This window comes from Ctenopharyngodon idella, chromosome 2 (assembly GCF_019924925.1).
Source record: "Ctenopharyngodon idella isolate HZGC_01 chromosome 2, HZGC01, whole genome shotgun sequence".
Taxonomy (NCBI): domain Eukaryota; kingdom Metazoa; phylum Chordata; class Actinopteri; order Cypriniformes; family Xenocyprididae; genus Ctenopharyngodon; species Ctenopharyngodon idella.
Window position 1 is genome coordinate 7,117,003 of NC_067221.1, and position 17,380 is coordinate 7,134,382.

At 34.4% G+C, this 17,380-nt stretch overlaps 1 protein-coding gene across 1 annotated transcript; it reads left to right on the top strand.

Moving 5' to 3' along the window:
- The first annotated feature begins 9,145 nt into the window (after positions 1-9,145).
- LOC127499100 (uncharacterized) lies at positions 9,146-16,754 on the top strand. Its single transcript, XM_051869222.1, has 6 exons — positions 9,146-9,149; positions 9,269-9,410; positions 13,146-13,428; positions 14,681-14,747; positions 14,829-15,126; positions 16,721-16,754. Exons 1-6 carry the CDS (start codon positions 9,146-9,148, stop codon positions 16,752-16,754), a joined length of 828 nt encoding a protein of 275 aa, XP_051725182.1.
- The last annotated feature ends 626 nt before the right edge of the window (positions 16,755-17,380 follow it).

Here is a 17,380-nt window from a genome sequence, read left to right on the forward strand (position 1 = left end):
TTACGTATTAACAGCAATAAAAACGTAAATCATGTAACGTAAAGTGTGAATATGAATTCCCATGTATTAATATTAAAATTGTGGCTTTAATGATTTAACGATGTTTTTAGTCGAATTTATTGAAAGCAGTTTACTCATCTACATAATATGAAATAACATTTCTGTTCGTGACTTGTGCTGCTCGTTTCAGAGGATTACATAATGTTAAACAAGACTACAATTTGAAACCTTATGAATAAAATTTCTGTAATTCTTTAACCATTTTGTAATATTTAGTTTGTTTGCTGTGAGACACAGAAGGCGTTTTCTCCTATGCAGCGACTGACAATACAACCATAAGACACACCAAAGCACAACATAAATTCACAAATCACATCCATTTTATTTGTTCACTGTACTCCAAATCTTTAGAATCCATATGTTTGTAAGGAACAGATCCAAATTCAGCCCTTTATCCATCGATCTTCATCTTCATTCTCAGCAAAAGCGACCGTCAAAGTCAAAGCTCGCGCTCGTTATGATTTAAATTTGAAAGTGGCGCCACCCTCGAGAAGCGTTACGACATGGTTTACGGCACTGATATCGAACGCTCATTGGTTCTCACCTGCTTCGTCAAAGATTGCGACATGCCGTGTTTCAGTGGATTGACATTTGAAATGAGTGCGCGCCTTCACGGAGAGAAGCCGAATTTATCATATTTTCATGGATTAATGAGTTAAATTCTGCTCTGTACCCTATAAAAAACTATTACCGCCAGAGAGGACTGTGACTGGAACTCACCATCATTTGAACTACTTTTGGTACCACTTTTGACATTTTCGCAAAAAATAAATTATTGTGATTACGCTTGTTTGTCTGTCATTCTTTTATTTATAACAGTAGGTAGTTTAAAGAATGGTTAAAGGTGTTAGGTTTAGGGGTAGGTGTAGGATTAGTGGCTCAAAATATCGTTTTAATGTTATATTTTTCACTAAAATTGTCATTTTCCTACCAATTTCTGTTCTCTATGTTTTATTCTGTTCTCTATGTTTTATTCAACATTCTGTATAAAATGGGTAGGTTTAGGTTCGGGATGGGGTTTAGGGATCTTACATTTATCTACAAAACGATAAAATGGAAATTATACATATATCTTTATGACATGAAATATACGTAAATATTTTACGTTTTTTCGCTGTAAAAACGTAAGTATTTTTACGTTTTAGTGCCATAATTACGTCAATATTGTACGTTTTAGCACCTTTCTAAACGTACAAAAATGTACGTTTTGTGTCTTTGAAAGTTACGTATTAATACCTACGTATTAACAATGAGAGATGAAACTGATCTGCTCTCTGGAAGAGGGAGGGTTTAAAACATTGATATCTGGTGAGATATTGTTAAACTTCAGACAGATCATAAGGAACAAACACAATGATGCTCCAATCTGTCATTCTGCTTTCTGCCTTTGCATGTAAGTATTGAAGTGTTTTGTGTTTTGCATTTACAGTAACTATTCTGAGCAGTCAGAATATGTATAAAGTGTATTTTGTTTATTGCATTTTATGATGATACATCTAAAATAAATTCAATTTAAACACAAGTTAATAAAAGATTTGATAATTTTGCAGATGCAACACATGGAAATGGAAATTAAACCAACCAATACAGAGGAGTTCGCTGTTGAGGGTTCAAGAGTTAAATTATCCTGCAGTTATTCATCTGCATTTACTCTTTACTGGTACCGTCAGTATCCCGGATCAGCTCCTGAATTCCTTGTGCTCATCTCAGACAGTGCAAAAAAAGCAGAGGAGTCTGATGTAGATTCCAGATTCACTGCCAAAGTCACTAAAGTCAAAGAAAACTCTGTGTATCTGGAGATCTCCTCTGCTGCAGTATCAGACTCTGCTCTGTATTACTGTGCTCTGAGGCCCACAGTCACAGGAAACACTGTAACACTGTACAAAAACCTGACACAACTGAAAAGGCATATAATTATGCCTTCTAAACAGATTGAAGCACATAACAATAGAAGGAATCACATTCCCAAACTGCCAATTCAGACACAGAACAAAAGTCGGATGAAACAAAAAGACACATTTATAATGAGATATAATAACTTTGTACAAACCCAACATTAAAGGCATTATATGTGCTGTAATGAAAGGTGCATTTCACAGTGTAACTGCTAGAAGCATTTATAAAGAATAGAACAAATTAAAATATACAAGGAGAAAAGAAACAAAATGCAGACTTTTTTTGGAGGAAACTACTAAAATTAATCTTGATTCTCAGTTTATAATGCTTTTTGGTAACCATAAGATGGCGATATGCACCACATATTCATATTATCAAGCCTCATTACAGGATCATTTTCTATTTACAAAATAACAGATATCTTATTTACAGCTCGTTCACTCGTTCATTACTCATTACTCTTCAAATATTTTTGAAGGTTTTGTTTCTATATTACATTGATGTTTTTGCTCAATTGTAAACTGCTGAACAGCATCATCTCAATAGAGAGCAGGAAGTTTCTGAGTGACTTTATGACTCAGTTCCTCCTGAGTAACTGCAGAAACTCAGAGCATCAACACAACTGATCTGACTTAGTGAACATGGACAGACACTTAGTTCTGATTTTATTCGTGACTTCAGGTAAAATATCATTTAATGCCAGAGCTATGGAAAATAGATAATCAAGTGTAATGTTACTGAAACCCACATGAGTTTTAAAATTTACGCACATGTTATGTTTATGTTCATGTTTGCAGGTATAATGGCTGCAGATCAGATTGGGCCAAATAAGGGTGCAGATTTCATCCATACAGAAGGAGAGTCTGTGACATTGAGCTGCTCATATGAAACAGACAGCAATCAAGTTACACTTTACTGGTACAGACAGTATCCTAATAGTGAACCTCAGTATTTAATGTGGAAAGATGCTCGTACATATAGTTATACTGGGAGCCCTTCTGATCCTCGCTTTCAGTCGACTGCATCTCAAACATCCACTGAACTCATTATTAACAGTGTGACTCTGTCAGATTCAGCTCTCTATTATTGTGCTCTAAAAGTTGGAGCCCAGTGATACAAAGTCTATGTGAAGCTGTACAAAAACTCAAATTCATTTTACTCTTTGAAACTGAACCACATCAAAACCACAATCTATTATACACAGAAATGAAAAAAAAAGTGGAAACACCTGCTTGTGAGTGTAATAAGAAATTTTATCCAGATATACAGTATATGTTAAAAAAGAGGTAGCAATAGAAGTGAGACAATTCACAAAATATAAAGTTTGTAAGCAATTTTGACATTCACGACTACATAATAAATTCAGTCATTTCAGCTAATAGCGTCATCATGGTATTTATCATTGTTTTTATTTTAAGATTATTATTAATATATTTATTAACAAAAAATATATTTAAGTTACTCTGTTGTGCAATTGCATGTCCACTGTGAGAAATGTAAATCTCTTCAGGTACAAAAAGTTGCCAAACAAATGACCAAAGTGATCTGCCACATCAGGAACAGTTCCACTGATGATTCAGGATCTGCTGTGTGTTTCTGCGCTCTGAAGCCCAATGTGATCACATGTGCCTTGCTGTCATTCAAAATTAAATTACTTATGATCAAAGTAATAACCTAATAATATGATATAGAAACAAATGAATAAATAATAGTAGAATTGTCCATTTTGGGTGAATGGTTTCTTGAATCAGAACAATTCATTCACTTAAAGCATTGTTAACTTTTTTGGGCTGCACAAATCTGATGAAACACATCATCAGAGTAGATAAAGACACAAATGCAGCGCAGCTTCTTTAGTGTCAAAGACTGAATATCAGAGAGTCACTGTGAGAAACTGCAGAACAGAGCGCTGAGAGCACTAACAAACTCATATCAGCTTTTAAACATCTAAGTTTGATTTTAATTATGTCCTATGGTAAGCAACCACACGTTTTTTCCACTACAGTATAGTGATATGGATTATTCAAATGTAATGTGTATCAATGTATATTGTATGCATGATCTCACATATTTGTAACACATTTCTTTGTTCATGTTTGCAGGTGTGATAGCTGAGGACCTGATTTGGCCAAATATGGGTTCAAATCTTTAGAGAAAGAGAGTCTGTGACACTGAGATGCTCATGTGACACAAGCAGCAGTTATGTCAGACTTTACTGGTACAGGCAGTATCCAAATACTGGTTTTCCGTTTTCCGATTTAACGTTTGAAAGCAAGAAATAAAGACATCATGAATATTAGTATTGTGTTCTGTAATATAAAAAGAACAAATGATTATATAATTAACTCTATTAATAATTTTTAATATTTTTATTATAACTAAATATCTTCTTTAGCTGATCACATGCTTAACTCACTTAAGTGGCTGCAACTTTATTTTACAGAAAATAATTCAATTTCTGTTCTAATTATTGTCGAGCTGCAGGTTTAGGCTCACTTAAATGACTGCATTTATTTTATTTTATTTTATTTTATTTTATTTTATATAACTTTAATTTAATTAAGAAGCATTAAATTATTTATTTTAATTATTTCACTTAAAATACAAGTTTAATACTTTTCCATATTCTATGTTGCTTAGAAATAAATATATTGTGTTCAAAGGAAAAAAGTTTTTTTTTACCTAGACATTTTAAAATAACACATTTTAGAGCTGTAATACCAATACCGTGATACCGTGAAACCGTGATATTTTTTGCTTAAGGTTATCATACCGCCAAAATCTCATAACGGCCCATGCCTAGTGTCGAGTTATTTTGAGGGGACAGCAAATTTACACTGTTATACAAGTTGTACACTCATGACTTTACACTGTAGCAAAGTGTAATTTCTTCAGTGTTGTCACATGAAAAGATATAAAATATTTACAAAAATGTGAGGGGTGTACTCACTTCTGTAAGATACTGTATGTAAAAAGCTGACATACCTGAGAGATAGAGAGAGAGAGTGAAAGAGAGAGAGAGAGAGAGAGAGCCAGAGAGTGCCCAAGAAAAGCCAAGAATAAAAAAAAAGGTGTGAATAGTGTGAATTGTCACACTAAAGGTGTGACAATTCGTAGACCCCCAATGTACACATCTTGGCCTACAGGTCTTGATCACTATCAATACCTTTGTGCCTTCCAAATGGCCCTTGTAGCAAGAGAGAGGGGGTTGAAACAGTAAAGCAAATATCTCTGTTCATTTAAAATATCTTTGGATATTTTCAATCTTACATTGGTTTCAGTGTTGATGAAGACCTGTGGCTTGTTCTGTTTTAACTGTGACACATGCTGTTTTATTTCATTTTACTGTATTTCCTCAGCTGATTGGAACCAGCATGACTCTTTGAAAAGTTTCTGGATGGTAAAGGCCAGATTTACTAAACAGGGTAAATTATCATGAGACTCCAATCCTATAAGAGTGCAGATGGGAGTGAAAAGTTTTACAAAATGAAAGAACACAGATGCAGCCATTTCAAGCACAAAATAAGTTGAGATATGCTTTTTTCAGCATTAAATAATAGTACAAATGCCAGTAAATTGACAACTGCAAACTTTAGTAAATCACATTGCATTGTTTATTTAAATACTCTCCCCACCTAAATTTTGCATCTGAAAGTGAAAGAAACTCGTACAAATACATATGCACTGAATGAGGTCAGCCGCAAAAAGTAACTTCATGCATTTTCATCGCTAATTTTTCGCTGCCTTCAGTAAATCCTGACAGTAGTTTTCTTTTGTTGTTGTTGTTATTTTTCACACCAAAAAGAAGGTTTGTGCTGGTGCAAACTGTTAGTAAATCTGGCCCTGAGGCTTCATATCAAAAATTGTGTCCTCTGTATGTCCACTGCTACAAAATGTAAACATAATGTGGTCATGTGTTAGAAATACATAATTTCACCACTGGGGGGCAGCATCACTTAAAGTGTCATCGACAGTGTGCCATGTGAGGACCTAGAGCTACTTGAAGACTTGAAATATCAAGAGAAGAGCAGCAGAGAGGAAACAGAGAGCTTCAGTAAAGATACAGAGACACATTCATTGAATATATGTTAAAATAATCTCTTCATCTCAGCAATGCAAAAACTGATTATTATTACTCTTTTCTTCACAACACGGAACTTTCGTAAGAAAGACAATCAATTACACTTCAGTATCTGTTTTAGTCACAGTACTCAATGTATGTAAATTATAAATAGTTTTATATATTTTTCAGTGTGCTGGGGACAAGACAGAGTTGAACAGCCTTACAGAGAAATGACTGCAAATGAACAAGATCAAGTTACTCTCCTGTGCAATTATTCTACCATTTATACAAATGCATATCTCTTCTGGTACAAACAACTACCAAACAAATCACCAACATTCATTCTGAGTGAATTTACAGTTGGTAAAGGAACTACTGAGGATGAATTTAAAGACAGATTTTCTGCAACATTGGACTCCACATCAAAATCAGTTCCTCTGATGATCCAGGATGTGTGTGTGTCTGACTCTGCTGTGTACTACTGTGCTCTGAAGCCCACTGTGACTCAAACTCACTCAACACTCATAATAATTACATATATATATATATATATATATATATATATATATATATATATATATAAACAACTATGAACAACTAACCCTACCTCTAAGCCTAAACTTGGCATAAACTGTAAACCCTCAAATCTGATTGGTTGATTGGAATGTTGTTCCAGGAACATGTTGCACTTGGTTAAATCAGGTTCTGCATGATAGGTGTATTGTGTTACTGCTTTGGTTTACTGCTTCTGATTTTATTTCATATTTGTAAGTCACTTTGGTTATAAATGTTAGAAACACCGAAATTCACCACAGGGAGGCAGCATTCCTCAAAGAGACACGAGTCATGTGAGGACTTGAAGACTTGAAATATCTAGAGAAGAGAAGCACAGATGAAACAGAGAGCTTCAGTCAGATCTAAGACAGAGAGACAGAATACATGTTAAAATATTAATATCTTTATCTCAGCAATGGAAAAATGGGTGATTAGTACTCTTTTCCTCACAGCACAGAATTTTGGTAAGAAAGAACATAATTTACAGTTAATTATTTTAGTTTATATGTGAGTTAATTAATATATGTAAATGAGTAATAGTTAAATCTATTTTTCAGTGTGCTGGGGGCAAGACAGAGTTGAACAGCCTTCAAGAGAAATGACTGCAAATGAAGAGGATCGAATTACTTTGACGTGTAATTACACTACCAAAGCTTCAAATGCAGATGTGTATCTCTTCTGGTACAAACAGCTACCAAACAAATCACCAACATTTATTCTGAATAAATCTATATTTGGTGGAGGAACTACTGAGCCTGATTTTAAGAAGAGATTTTCTGCAACATTGGACTCCACATCAAGATCAGTTCCTCTGATGATCCAGGATGTGTGTGTGTCTGACTCTGCTGTGTACTACTGTGCTCTGAGGCCCACTGTGACTCAGACACACTCAACACTCACACAAAAACATGCAAAATAAATAAAAACCCTCCAACTTTGCCAAAGCAACACTAAACCATTAGAAACATATTATAAAATCATATTTCATGAAGTGAGAATCCTATCAGTAATAAACAATAAATAATGTGCTCTTTGTGAAGTTCTACTCAAGCAGAGCAGATCTACAGTATTTAAATTGTTTTCATTATTTTTATCTCTTTAATTTTAACAGAGTATAGTTCTATATGATCCAGAATGTGTTGGTGTATTTGGTTTTTAACCAGCACATATAGGTCCCCATCACACACTTTCTGATTTCTTTCTTTCAAGGCTCTTGTGTTCAAAAGTGTCACTTCCAACCAATCACCTGCATCTGATGAAGACACTGAAGACACACCTCTTCTGTGAGCTCTGAACTAAAGCATTAGCATCGGAGCACAGAGAACATGAACACATCTGTAGAAAACATGGAAAAACACCTGTTTCTGATTTTATTTCTGACTTCAGGTACAAAAAGATCCATTTTATTCATTCTAGTGATGCAGAAAAACAGTGTAAGAAATTATTGTGTGCAACTTGACTCAGTAATTTTCTTATTTCTTTGTTTTAGGTGTGATGACTGCAGACAAGATTTGGCCAAATAAAGAAACCGTTATAAAGAAGGAAGACGAGACTGTGACCCTCAGCTGCTCATATGAAACAGGCAGCAATTATGTTACACTTTTCTGGTACAGACAGTATCTTAATGAAGAGCCTCAGTATTTAATATGGAAAGATGCTCGTTCATGGAGTGGTACTGGGAACCCCTCTGATCCTCGCTTTCAGTCGACTACATCTCAAACATCCACTGAACTCATTATTAACAGTGTGACACTGTCAGATTCAGCTCTCTATTATTGTGCTCTAAGAGTTGGAGCCCAGTGATACAAAGTCTATGTGAAGCTGTACAAAAACTCAAATTCATTTTTCACTTTGATCTCAAGCCACATCAAACCCACAATCTATAATTCACATAATATAATTACACCAGTGGAAACACCTGTGTGTGGTTACAAAGGAAATTTTAAGTTATAAAGGCAAGTGAAAGAAAAATGGAAAGGGATCATCCCACATGACTTTAGTACATCACAGCTTAATAAATGTGATTAAACATTACAGTATCATCTGATATCTCCTCTGCTTGAGTCTGCCTGAAAAAAGTCTGATCAGTCCAATAAATGTCATTTTACTTCTGATTTAATCTGATTGATTCGGTTGCATTTTATGGATCGTTATTATGCAAAACCATTAACCACAATAGGTGTGGACATATATTACAAACAATATAACAGACATATTTTAAAATTAAATATCAAATATAAATTAATGGCAGCATGAAAATATGTTAATACCTCAAATCTTATATAAGGCTGAACCATATGTAATATTATTTTACATAATCTATCAATGGACACTGCACTCCATCCCTTAAATTCTTGTGTGACACTGTGCAGTTGCTGAAAATAAGAGATGGTCCGCACAGCAGAACACGAGATCCAGGGGGCAGGGTTGGATCTAGATCCAACTCCTCCCACTTTACATTTCCCTAAATCTACCCAGTTACTGGAAAATAATCAAGAGAAGTTACAAAAGAGAGATTCACCATAAGGAGAGACTCACATTAGTTGTTTTTCTCTCACTCTCTTCAACGAAATGGGTGATTATTTCTCTTTACTTCACGGCACATGATTTAGGTAAGATCAGCCTTTCATCATTTACACTTTATTTATTTGAGTGTCTGTAAATGATTTTTAATTTATGTCCCATCTCTTCCAGTGTGCTGGGGACAGGACAGTGTTGATCAGCCTTCAAGAGAAAAGACTTCTGCTGAGGGAAATCAAGCGACTTTATTGTGTAATTATACCCTCATGAGCGCTGCAAATGCTTATCTCTTCTGGTACAAACAGCTACCAAACAGGCAAAACTGGATTCCACATTAGGAACAGTTCCTCTGATGATCCAGGATGTGTGTGTGTCTGACTCTGCTGTGTACTACTGTGCTCTGAACCCCACTGTGACTCAAACACACTCAACACTCACACAAAAACATTACTGGTCAGTGCTTGTATCAACGTATTTGAAGAAACTGATAAAACAAACATCAGAACATTGAAAAGTATTAAAAGTACATCCAGAATCCTTAAGGAGGAGGAGACGTTCAGTATTCAGGAACAGACTCCTGCAACGTTTTTTTTTCTTTTCTTTTTTTTTTTTCTATCATTTATCACTTAAAGAAAGATACACAGCTAACCTTAAACCATTATCAAAACCTGTTTAAACTGAGGAATCAACATGGACAGATATCTACTAGTGATTGCCATCACAGTTTCAGGTGGATAGAATTTACACTTTTAAAATCTCATGGTGTTTTTGGCAAGCGAAACTGGCTGATGGTTTAATGTTCTATTGTGATTTCTCAAATTTTATTGCAGGTGCATTTGCTGATAGCATTGGTCCAGTTGACAAGGATACTAATATGACCAGGAGAGAAGGAGAGTCTGTGACACTGAGATGCTCATATGATACAAGCAGCAATAATGTCTATCTTTACTGGTACAGACAGTATCCAAACAGAGAACCAGAATATTTACTGTATAAAGGTGCTCGAGCATACAGCTCTGATACATATTCTGATATACCAGACCGGTTTCAGTCGAAAACATCCCAATCATCCACTGAACTCATTATTAACAGTGTGACTCTGTCAGATTCAACTCTCTATTATTGTGCTCTTAGAGTAGGAGCCCAGTGATACAAAATGCCTGAGAAGCTTTACAAAAACACACTATTACTGCTTTGAACAACAGCAATCACATGAGTATCACCCTTACGGAACAAAAATATATGGGAATATACTGCTAAATATAATGCGATATATCACATAATACATTTCCATATATGGGAAACTACTGCTTATATTTTTCAATATACTGCAATATATGCATTGACCATGTATGGCTATATATTGATACATATCAAATATTTATAAATGAAGACAAAAATAGCATTACATTCATAAAGTTTCATCCTTTATTGTGTACATATATTGCACATACATGTTCCCATATAAATGTGACTGTATTGTACACATATATACACACATTCATGGAATGAGTTACAATCAGTGGTTACAACAGACTTCTAGTTCCCAGCATGCTTTGCTTCTGACTGTTAAAGGAGAGTAGATGTTAAAATTAAGAGCTATTTCATGTGTTTTGCTCAATATTGATATAGGGGGAGATCTATTAGTGTTTAAAGTTGTATTATTTTGTAATTTAAAAGGTTTTCTGGTATGTGTGCGTTATTGGGGTTACCACTGTGCTGAAGAGTAGAGCCTGTGGTTAGGTTTATGATTGGCTGAATACCATTAAGACTATATTAACTTTATTTAAAAAATAAAGACTGTGCACGCTATAGCACAGTGATAGTCTCTTTGGTAGATACTTTAGTACATGTAGGTGTGCTTTTGTTAACTAGCTTGAAAATATGAAATGTTTAAAATGTAAATTGTTATGAAATATAAGAAATGTGTTACATAATATATTTTACCATATATGTGTTTATACTGCATGAGTAAATATATCTGCAATATATTATGCATGCAGTACCATATCTGATCACATAGAAATCTATATATTATGGAGTATATTATTGAATATAAAATTGCATACATTATGATATATTAGTAAATATATTATCACATATTTTTCAATATATGAAAAGCGGCAATTCCTTATGTATTATTCAATATATTGTAATATATTTACGCAATATATTTTTCTGTATATTTTCAAATATACTGTTAAATCATGTAATATATTGATCATTCATATATGGGGAAATATATTTTCTTTCCATAAGGGCAAACCACAGACATCTCTTTTGTAAACCACAGAGACTATAAATGAGAGGATATGGTAACACCTGTTGAACATCAAATGGTTCCCCTACAATACCTACAGTAAACATTTACCTACAGTATATATAACACTGTTTGTTTTATGCTGCATTAATGGTTATACATTTTAATTGTAAATTAAGGAAGAATAAATAACTGATCATGAAAAAACAAGAACAGACATTAAAAATTAAAAATAAATAAATAAATAATGAAACAGTGTCAAATTATATTGATTTATGCTTCCAATAACATTCAGGAATAACTTCTGTTTTAACTACATGGACTATCATTGACCTGGAATCCATTAACAATTTTCTTTTTATTATTAATTTATACAAAACAATGAAAAGTGTAATGTTCATATTATCTGACTGTATTAGATTCAGACCCATGTGCTGGAAATATTCCCCTGGAAACCAATAATTTTCAAACGTAAAGCTGCTATCAGTATTAATATGCGATGTGTTGCCAAAAATATATAAATAAATAATGTCAAAGTAGGGACATGTTTATGGTGAGAAAATGGCATTTCAACCTTGCAATACCTAAAATAACCCAGGAGAGGGTGTTATGCACTGTATATTTATATTGTTAACCATGTTCATCTGACAGTGAACTGAGATCCTCCTCACTATCAGAAACAAACCAATGCTTTGAATAACAGACTTCTCTCTCAGACCGACTGAATCAAACTGCTTAGATATCACTCTATCAAACAATGCAACTATGGCTGGAAGCGTTAATATTTGCTTCATTTATTCTTGGTATGTATAGGCTACTTCATGTAAATTTAAGTTATTTATTAATTGAATAATACCATTTGTAACATTAATATCATATATTTTCAGAATGCAGACCAGATACAGTTGATCAGCCAGATAAACATGTAACTAAACCTGAAGGAGGATCAGTCACATTACAGTGCAAATATACTGCATCTACAACAACACCAGACCTCTTCTGGTACATCCAGAGAGAAAATGACATTCCTAAATACATGCTGAGGAAAAACAAATATGGAGGAGATCAGGACACTGAGTTTCAGAAGAGATTTCACTCTGAAGTGTCATCAGACTCAGTTCCTCTGATGATCCAGGACCTGCGTGTGTCTGACTCTGCTGTGTACTACTGTGCTCTGAGGACCACTGTGACTCAAACACACTCAGCTCTTAGACAGAAACCTTCATCAGTGTTGATCCCCATTCTGACACATTCATTCATTTTTACTTCATTCTTTGTCACACATGTATATTTACAAAAGCTTATTTTTTTATCATTGCATTGATAATTTCAATTCACAAATATAATTAATGTTAAAATAGAATTAATAGCAAGCAGATTAAAAGCGATGTTTGATGTGTATTAGCAGAAAAGGAGGCGGGTCTTATCACAAACCACACCCACATTATTAGTATAAAGCATATCAGTTCTCTAGGGCAATTATTTACCTATGATTTATGTACACTATTAATTATGGTATAATTTATCATTCAAAACAACATAGTACAATTCTTAAAACATTTCAAATCTGAAATATCAATATGGAGAGGTATTTAATGATCCTCATAATTATATCAGGTAAATCAGACTTTTATCAATTCTTAAACACATGTTAAGCAGTGCATCATATCTGTATGAGTACAGAGCTTTACATCAATATGCATGTGTGTTTTTATGTCTCCTTTTTAGTTTCATTGAAAGGATTGTATTTGTGAAGTGTCTTATATTACTTCCAGGTGTGTTTTCTGACAGCATTGGACCAAAAGAAGAAGATATGAATATAACCAGCAGAGAAGGAGAGTCTGTGACACTGAGATGCTCATATGATACCAGCAGCAATAATATTTATCTTTACTGGTACAGACAGTATCCAAACAGAGAACCAGAATATTTACTGTGGAAAGGTGCTCGATCATATGGAGGAGAGGATAAAACAGACCAGCGGTTTCAGCCAACTTCATCCCAATCATCCACTGAACTCACTATTAACAGTGTGACTCTGTCAGATTCAGCTCTCTATTATTGTGCTCTAAGAGTAGCAGCCCAGTGATACAAAGTGCCTGAGAAGCTTTACAAAAACTCACACACACAATTCTTGCTTTAAAAGCCAGTTATCAAATATTTATCACACCGCATTTATATTTCTAAACCACAGTGACTGTATGTGGTAACACCTGTTGAACAATACATGAAGAGAGTGGAGAAGAGAGGATATGACATCACACTAGAAGAACTTGTTGTATGGGATGTTTATCCTCCTTATTTTGCAAAGCAGATGAGAAGGGAAGCCTGACACATTCAAGTTACAAATGGCCGTACTCATATTTTTTACGTTAAAAATAAGGTGAATGCAGTTTCTTTATGTCATGTTTTAAAGTTATTCCTGAGCATAACTCCATACGGTGATGAAGATAATCAAAACCGAATATTCTCAATCTCAACTGTAAAATTGGGCCAATCCATCTTATGTTCCACATCAAGATCAGTTCCTCTGATGATCCAGGATGTGTGTCAGACTCTGCTGTACTACTGTGATCTGAAGCCGCTGTGACAACAGAACACTTCACTCTCACACAAGAACACTGAGATCAACCACAAACAGATCCTGCCATCATAATACATTCACTAACTCCAAATACAATAAATATAAAAAAAGAGAAAATAAATCACAATGTAAAAAGAGTTTCATAAGCATGATATTAAAGGGACAGTTCACACCAAAATGAAAATTCTCCCATGATTTACTCACCCTCATCTTGTCCTAAACCTACATGACTTACTTTCTTCTGTGGAACACAAAATAAGATATTTTGAAATATGTTGGTACCCAAACAGTTTTGGTTCCCATTGACAAAAAACACTGAGACATTTCTGAAAAATCATTTCGTGTTAAACAGAGGAAAGAAAGTCATGCCGGTTTGGAACAAACATGAGGCAAAAAAATGATGACAAAACTGAACTATCCCTTTAACCAATTCAGCTAACAACTTTATTCCATATTTTTATTTTATCTGTTTAATTAATCTGCACTTTTTCCCATATAATTGAGAAATGAAAGAAGATTAAAATATATTCAATCAAACTTTATGTGAAATATTCACTACTATGACACGCAAGTGTCCAAATGAATCACAAATCCTTTAAGCTCTCTGCATTCAGATACTGTGGTTTAGTCCGTCTCCTCCTCCAGGTGTTTTAAATGTCTTCAGTGTAACTTTAGCAAAGAGAGTCTGAAGCAACAAGGGGGTTAAAACTGCTGTTCATTCAATTTAGTTTAATTTACACAGCACAATTACAGTATTATGATGACACACTGGAAAAAATATTTTGTGTTGTTTATCTCATATTTCTTGGGTGAGTAGATTTTTTAAAATATTTAATTTGAGAATAAGTGATTGAATGAATTAAATTGGTAAATGGTTTTCTAAATTTCAGGGTGTAAATCTGAGGAAGCCGTCCACCAGAATATGAGAGTTCAAACTGCTGTTGAAGGTGCAGCTGTAACAATCAATTGTACATTTACAACCACCGATCCATCCCAAACTCTCTTCTGGTACCAGCAAAAAGTGAATGGATTCCCAAAATACATGCTGAACAGAGTCGGTGCATATGGAGATAACGAGGAAGAGTTCAAGAAGAGATTTAACGCAAGTCTAAACACATTAACAAGATCAGTTCCTCTGATGATCCAGGATGTGTGTGTGTCTGACTCTGCTGTGTACTACTGTGCTCTGAGGCCCACTGTGACTCAAACACACTCAACACTCATACAAAAACTATGTGTGAGTATTCACAATGTTGAAAATATTGCCAAGTTAGATTTTTAATTTTGTCTTTTATTGTAACCTGTTTTAAACTTACCAGACGATATATATAGTCTGGTATATAATATATAATATAGTTTCATTACTTTTTTATTACTGTTGTACCATTACTAACCACAGGGTACTAATCTGGTGTTTGCAGAAATCTGATAATCAGGTTCTGCATGATAGGTGTATTGTGTTACTGCTTTGGTTTATTGCTTCTGATTTTATTTCATATTTGTAAGTCACTTTGGATAAAAATGTTAGAAATACACAAATTCACCACAGGGAGGCAGCATTCCTCAAAGAGACACGAGTCATGTGAGGACTTGAAGACTTAAAATACCTAGAGAAGAGAAGCACAGATGAAACAGAGAGCTTCAGTCAGATCTAAGACAGAGAGACAGAATACATGTTAAAATATTAATATCTTTATCTCAGCAATGGAAAAATGGGTGATTAGTACTCTTTTCCTCACAGCACAGAATTTTGGTAAGAATTTACACTTAATTATTTTAGTTTATATGTGAGTTAGTTAATATATGTAAATGAATAATAGTTAAATCTATTTTTCAGTTTGCTGGGGGCAAGACAGAGTTGAACAGCCTTCAGAGAAATGACTGCAAATGAAGAGGATCAAATTACTTTAACGTGTAATTACTCTACCAAAGCTGCAGATAATAATATTTATCTCTTCTGGTACAAACAGCTACCAAACAAATCACCAACATTTATTCTGAATAAATCTATATTTGGTGGAGGAACTACTGAGCCTGATTTTAAGAAGAGATTTTCTGCAACATTGGACTCCACATCAAGATCAGTTTCTCTGATGATCCAGGATGTGTGTGTGTCTGACTCTGCTGTGTACTACTGTGCTCTGAGGACCACTGTGACTCAGACACACTCAACACTCACACAAAAACATGCAAAATAAATAAAAACTCTCCAACTTTGTCAAAGCAACACTAAACCATTAGAAACATATTATAAAATCATATTTCATGAAGTGAGAATCCTATCAGTAATAAACAATAAATAATGTGCTCTTTGTGAAGTTCTACTCAAGCAGAGCAGATCTACAGTATTTAAATTATTTTCATTATTTTTATCTCTTTAATTTTAACAGAGTGCAGTTCTATATGATCCAGAATGTGTTGGTGTATTTGGTTTTTAACCAGCACATATAGGTCCCCATCACACACTTTCTGATTTCTTTCTTTCAAGGCTCTTGTGTTTGTGTTCAAAACTGTCACTTCCAACCAATCACCTGCATCTGAACCAAAGATGAAGACACTGAAGACACGCCTCTTCTGTGAGCTCTGAACTAAAGCATTAGCATCGGAGCACAGAGAACATGAAGAGATCTGTAGAAAACATGGAAAAACACCTGTTTCTGATTTTATTTCTGACTTCAGGTACAAAATGATTCACCTTATTCATTCTAGTGATGCAGAAAAACAGTGTAAGAAATTATTGTGTGCAACTTGACTCAGTAATTTTCTTATTTCTTTGTTTTAGGTGTGATGACTGCAGACAAGATTTGGCCAAATAAAGAAACTGTTATAAAGAAGGAAGACGAGACTGTGACCCTCAGCTGCTCATATGAAACAGACAGCAATTATGTTACACTTTACTGGTACAGACAGTATCTTAATGGAGAGCCTCAGTATTTAATGTGGAAAGATGCTCGTTCATGGAGTGATACTGGGAACCCCTCTGATCCTCGCTTTCAGTCGACTACATCTGAAACATCCACTGAACTCATTATTAACAGTGTGACTCTGTCAGATTCAGCTCTCTATTATTGTGCTCTAAGAGTTGGAGCCCAGTGATTCAAAGTCTATGTGAAGCTGTACAAAAACTGAAATTCATTTTTCCCTTTGATCTCAAGCCACATCAAACCCACAATCTATAATTCACATAATATAATTACACCAGTGGAAACACCTGTGTGTGGTTACAAATGACATTTTATTCAAGTTATAAAGGCAGTTGAAAGAAAAATAGAAAGGGATCAAAATAACAGACAAAAACATACTAGATCATCCCACATGACTTTAGTACAAAAAAAAAAAAGCCTTGCTACGAGCACTTTGCTGATGAAACTATGACTTGTCACGGCACTTACATACTGTTGTACTCATGTTGATTTGATTGCTTCTACTACTCTCATTTGTC

What these genes read in the sequence shown, in the direction of transcription:
- LOC127499100 (XM_051869222.1), top strand. An exon ending in TCTATTATTGTGCTCTAAGA is followed by an intron (nt 13,429 to 14,680) that starts GTAGCAGCCCAG and finishes TAATTTACACAG; the next exon opens with CACAATTACAGTATTATGAT. An exon ending in GTTTATCTCATATTTCTTGG is followed by an intron (nt 14,748 to 14,828) that starts GTGAGTAGATTT and finishes TCTAAATTTCAG; the next exon opens with GGTGTAAATCTGAGGAAGCC.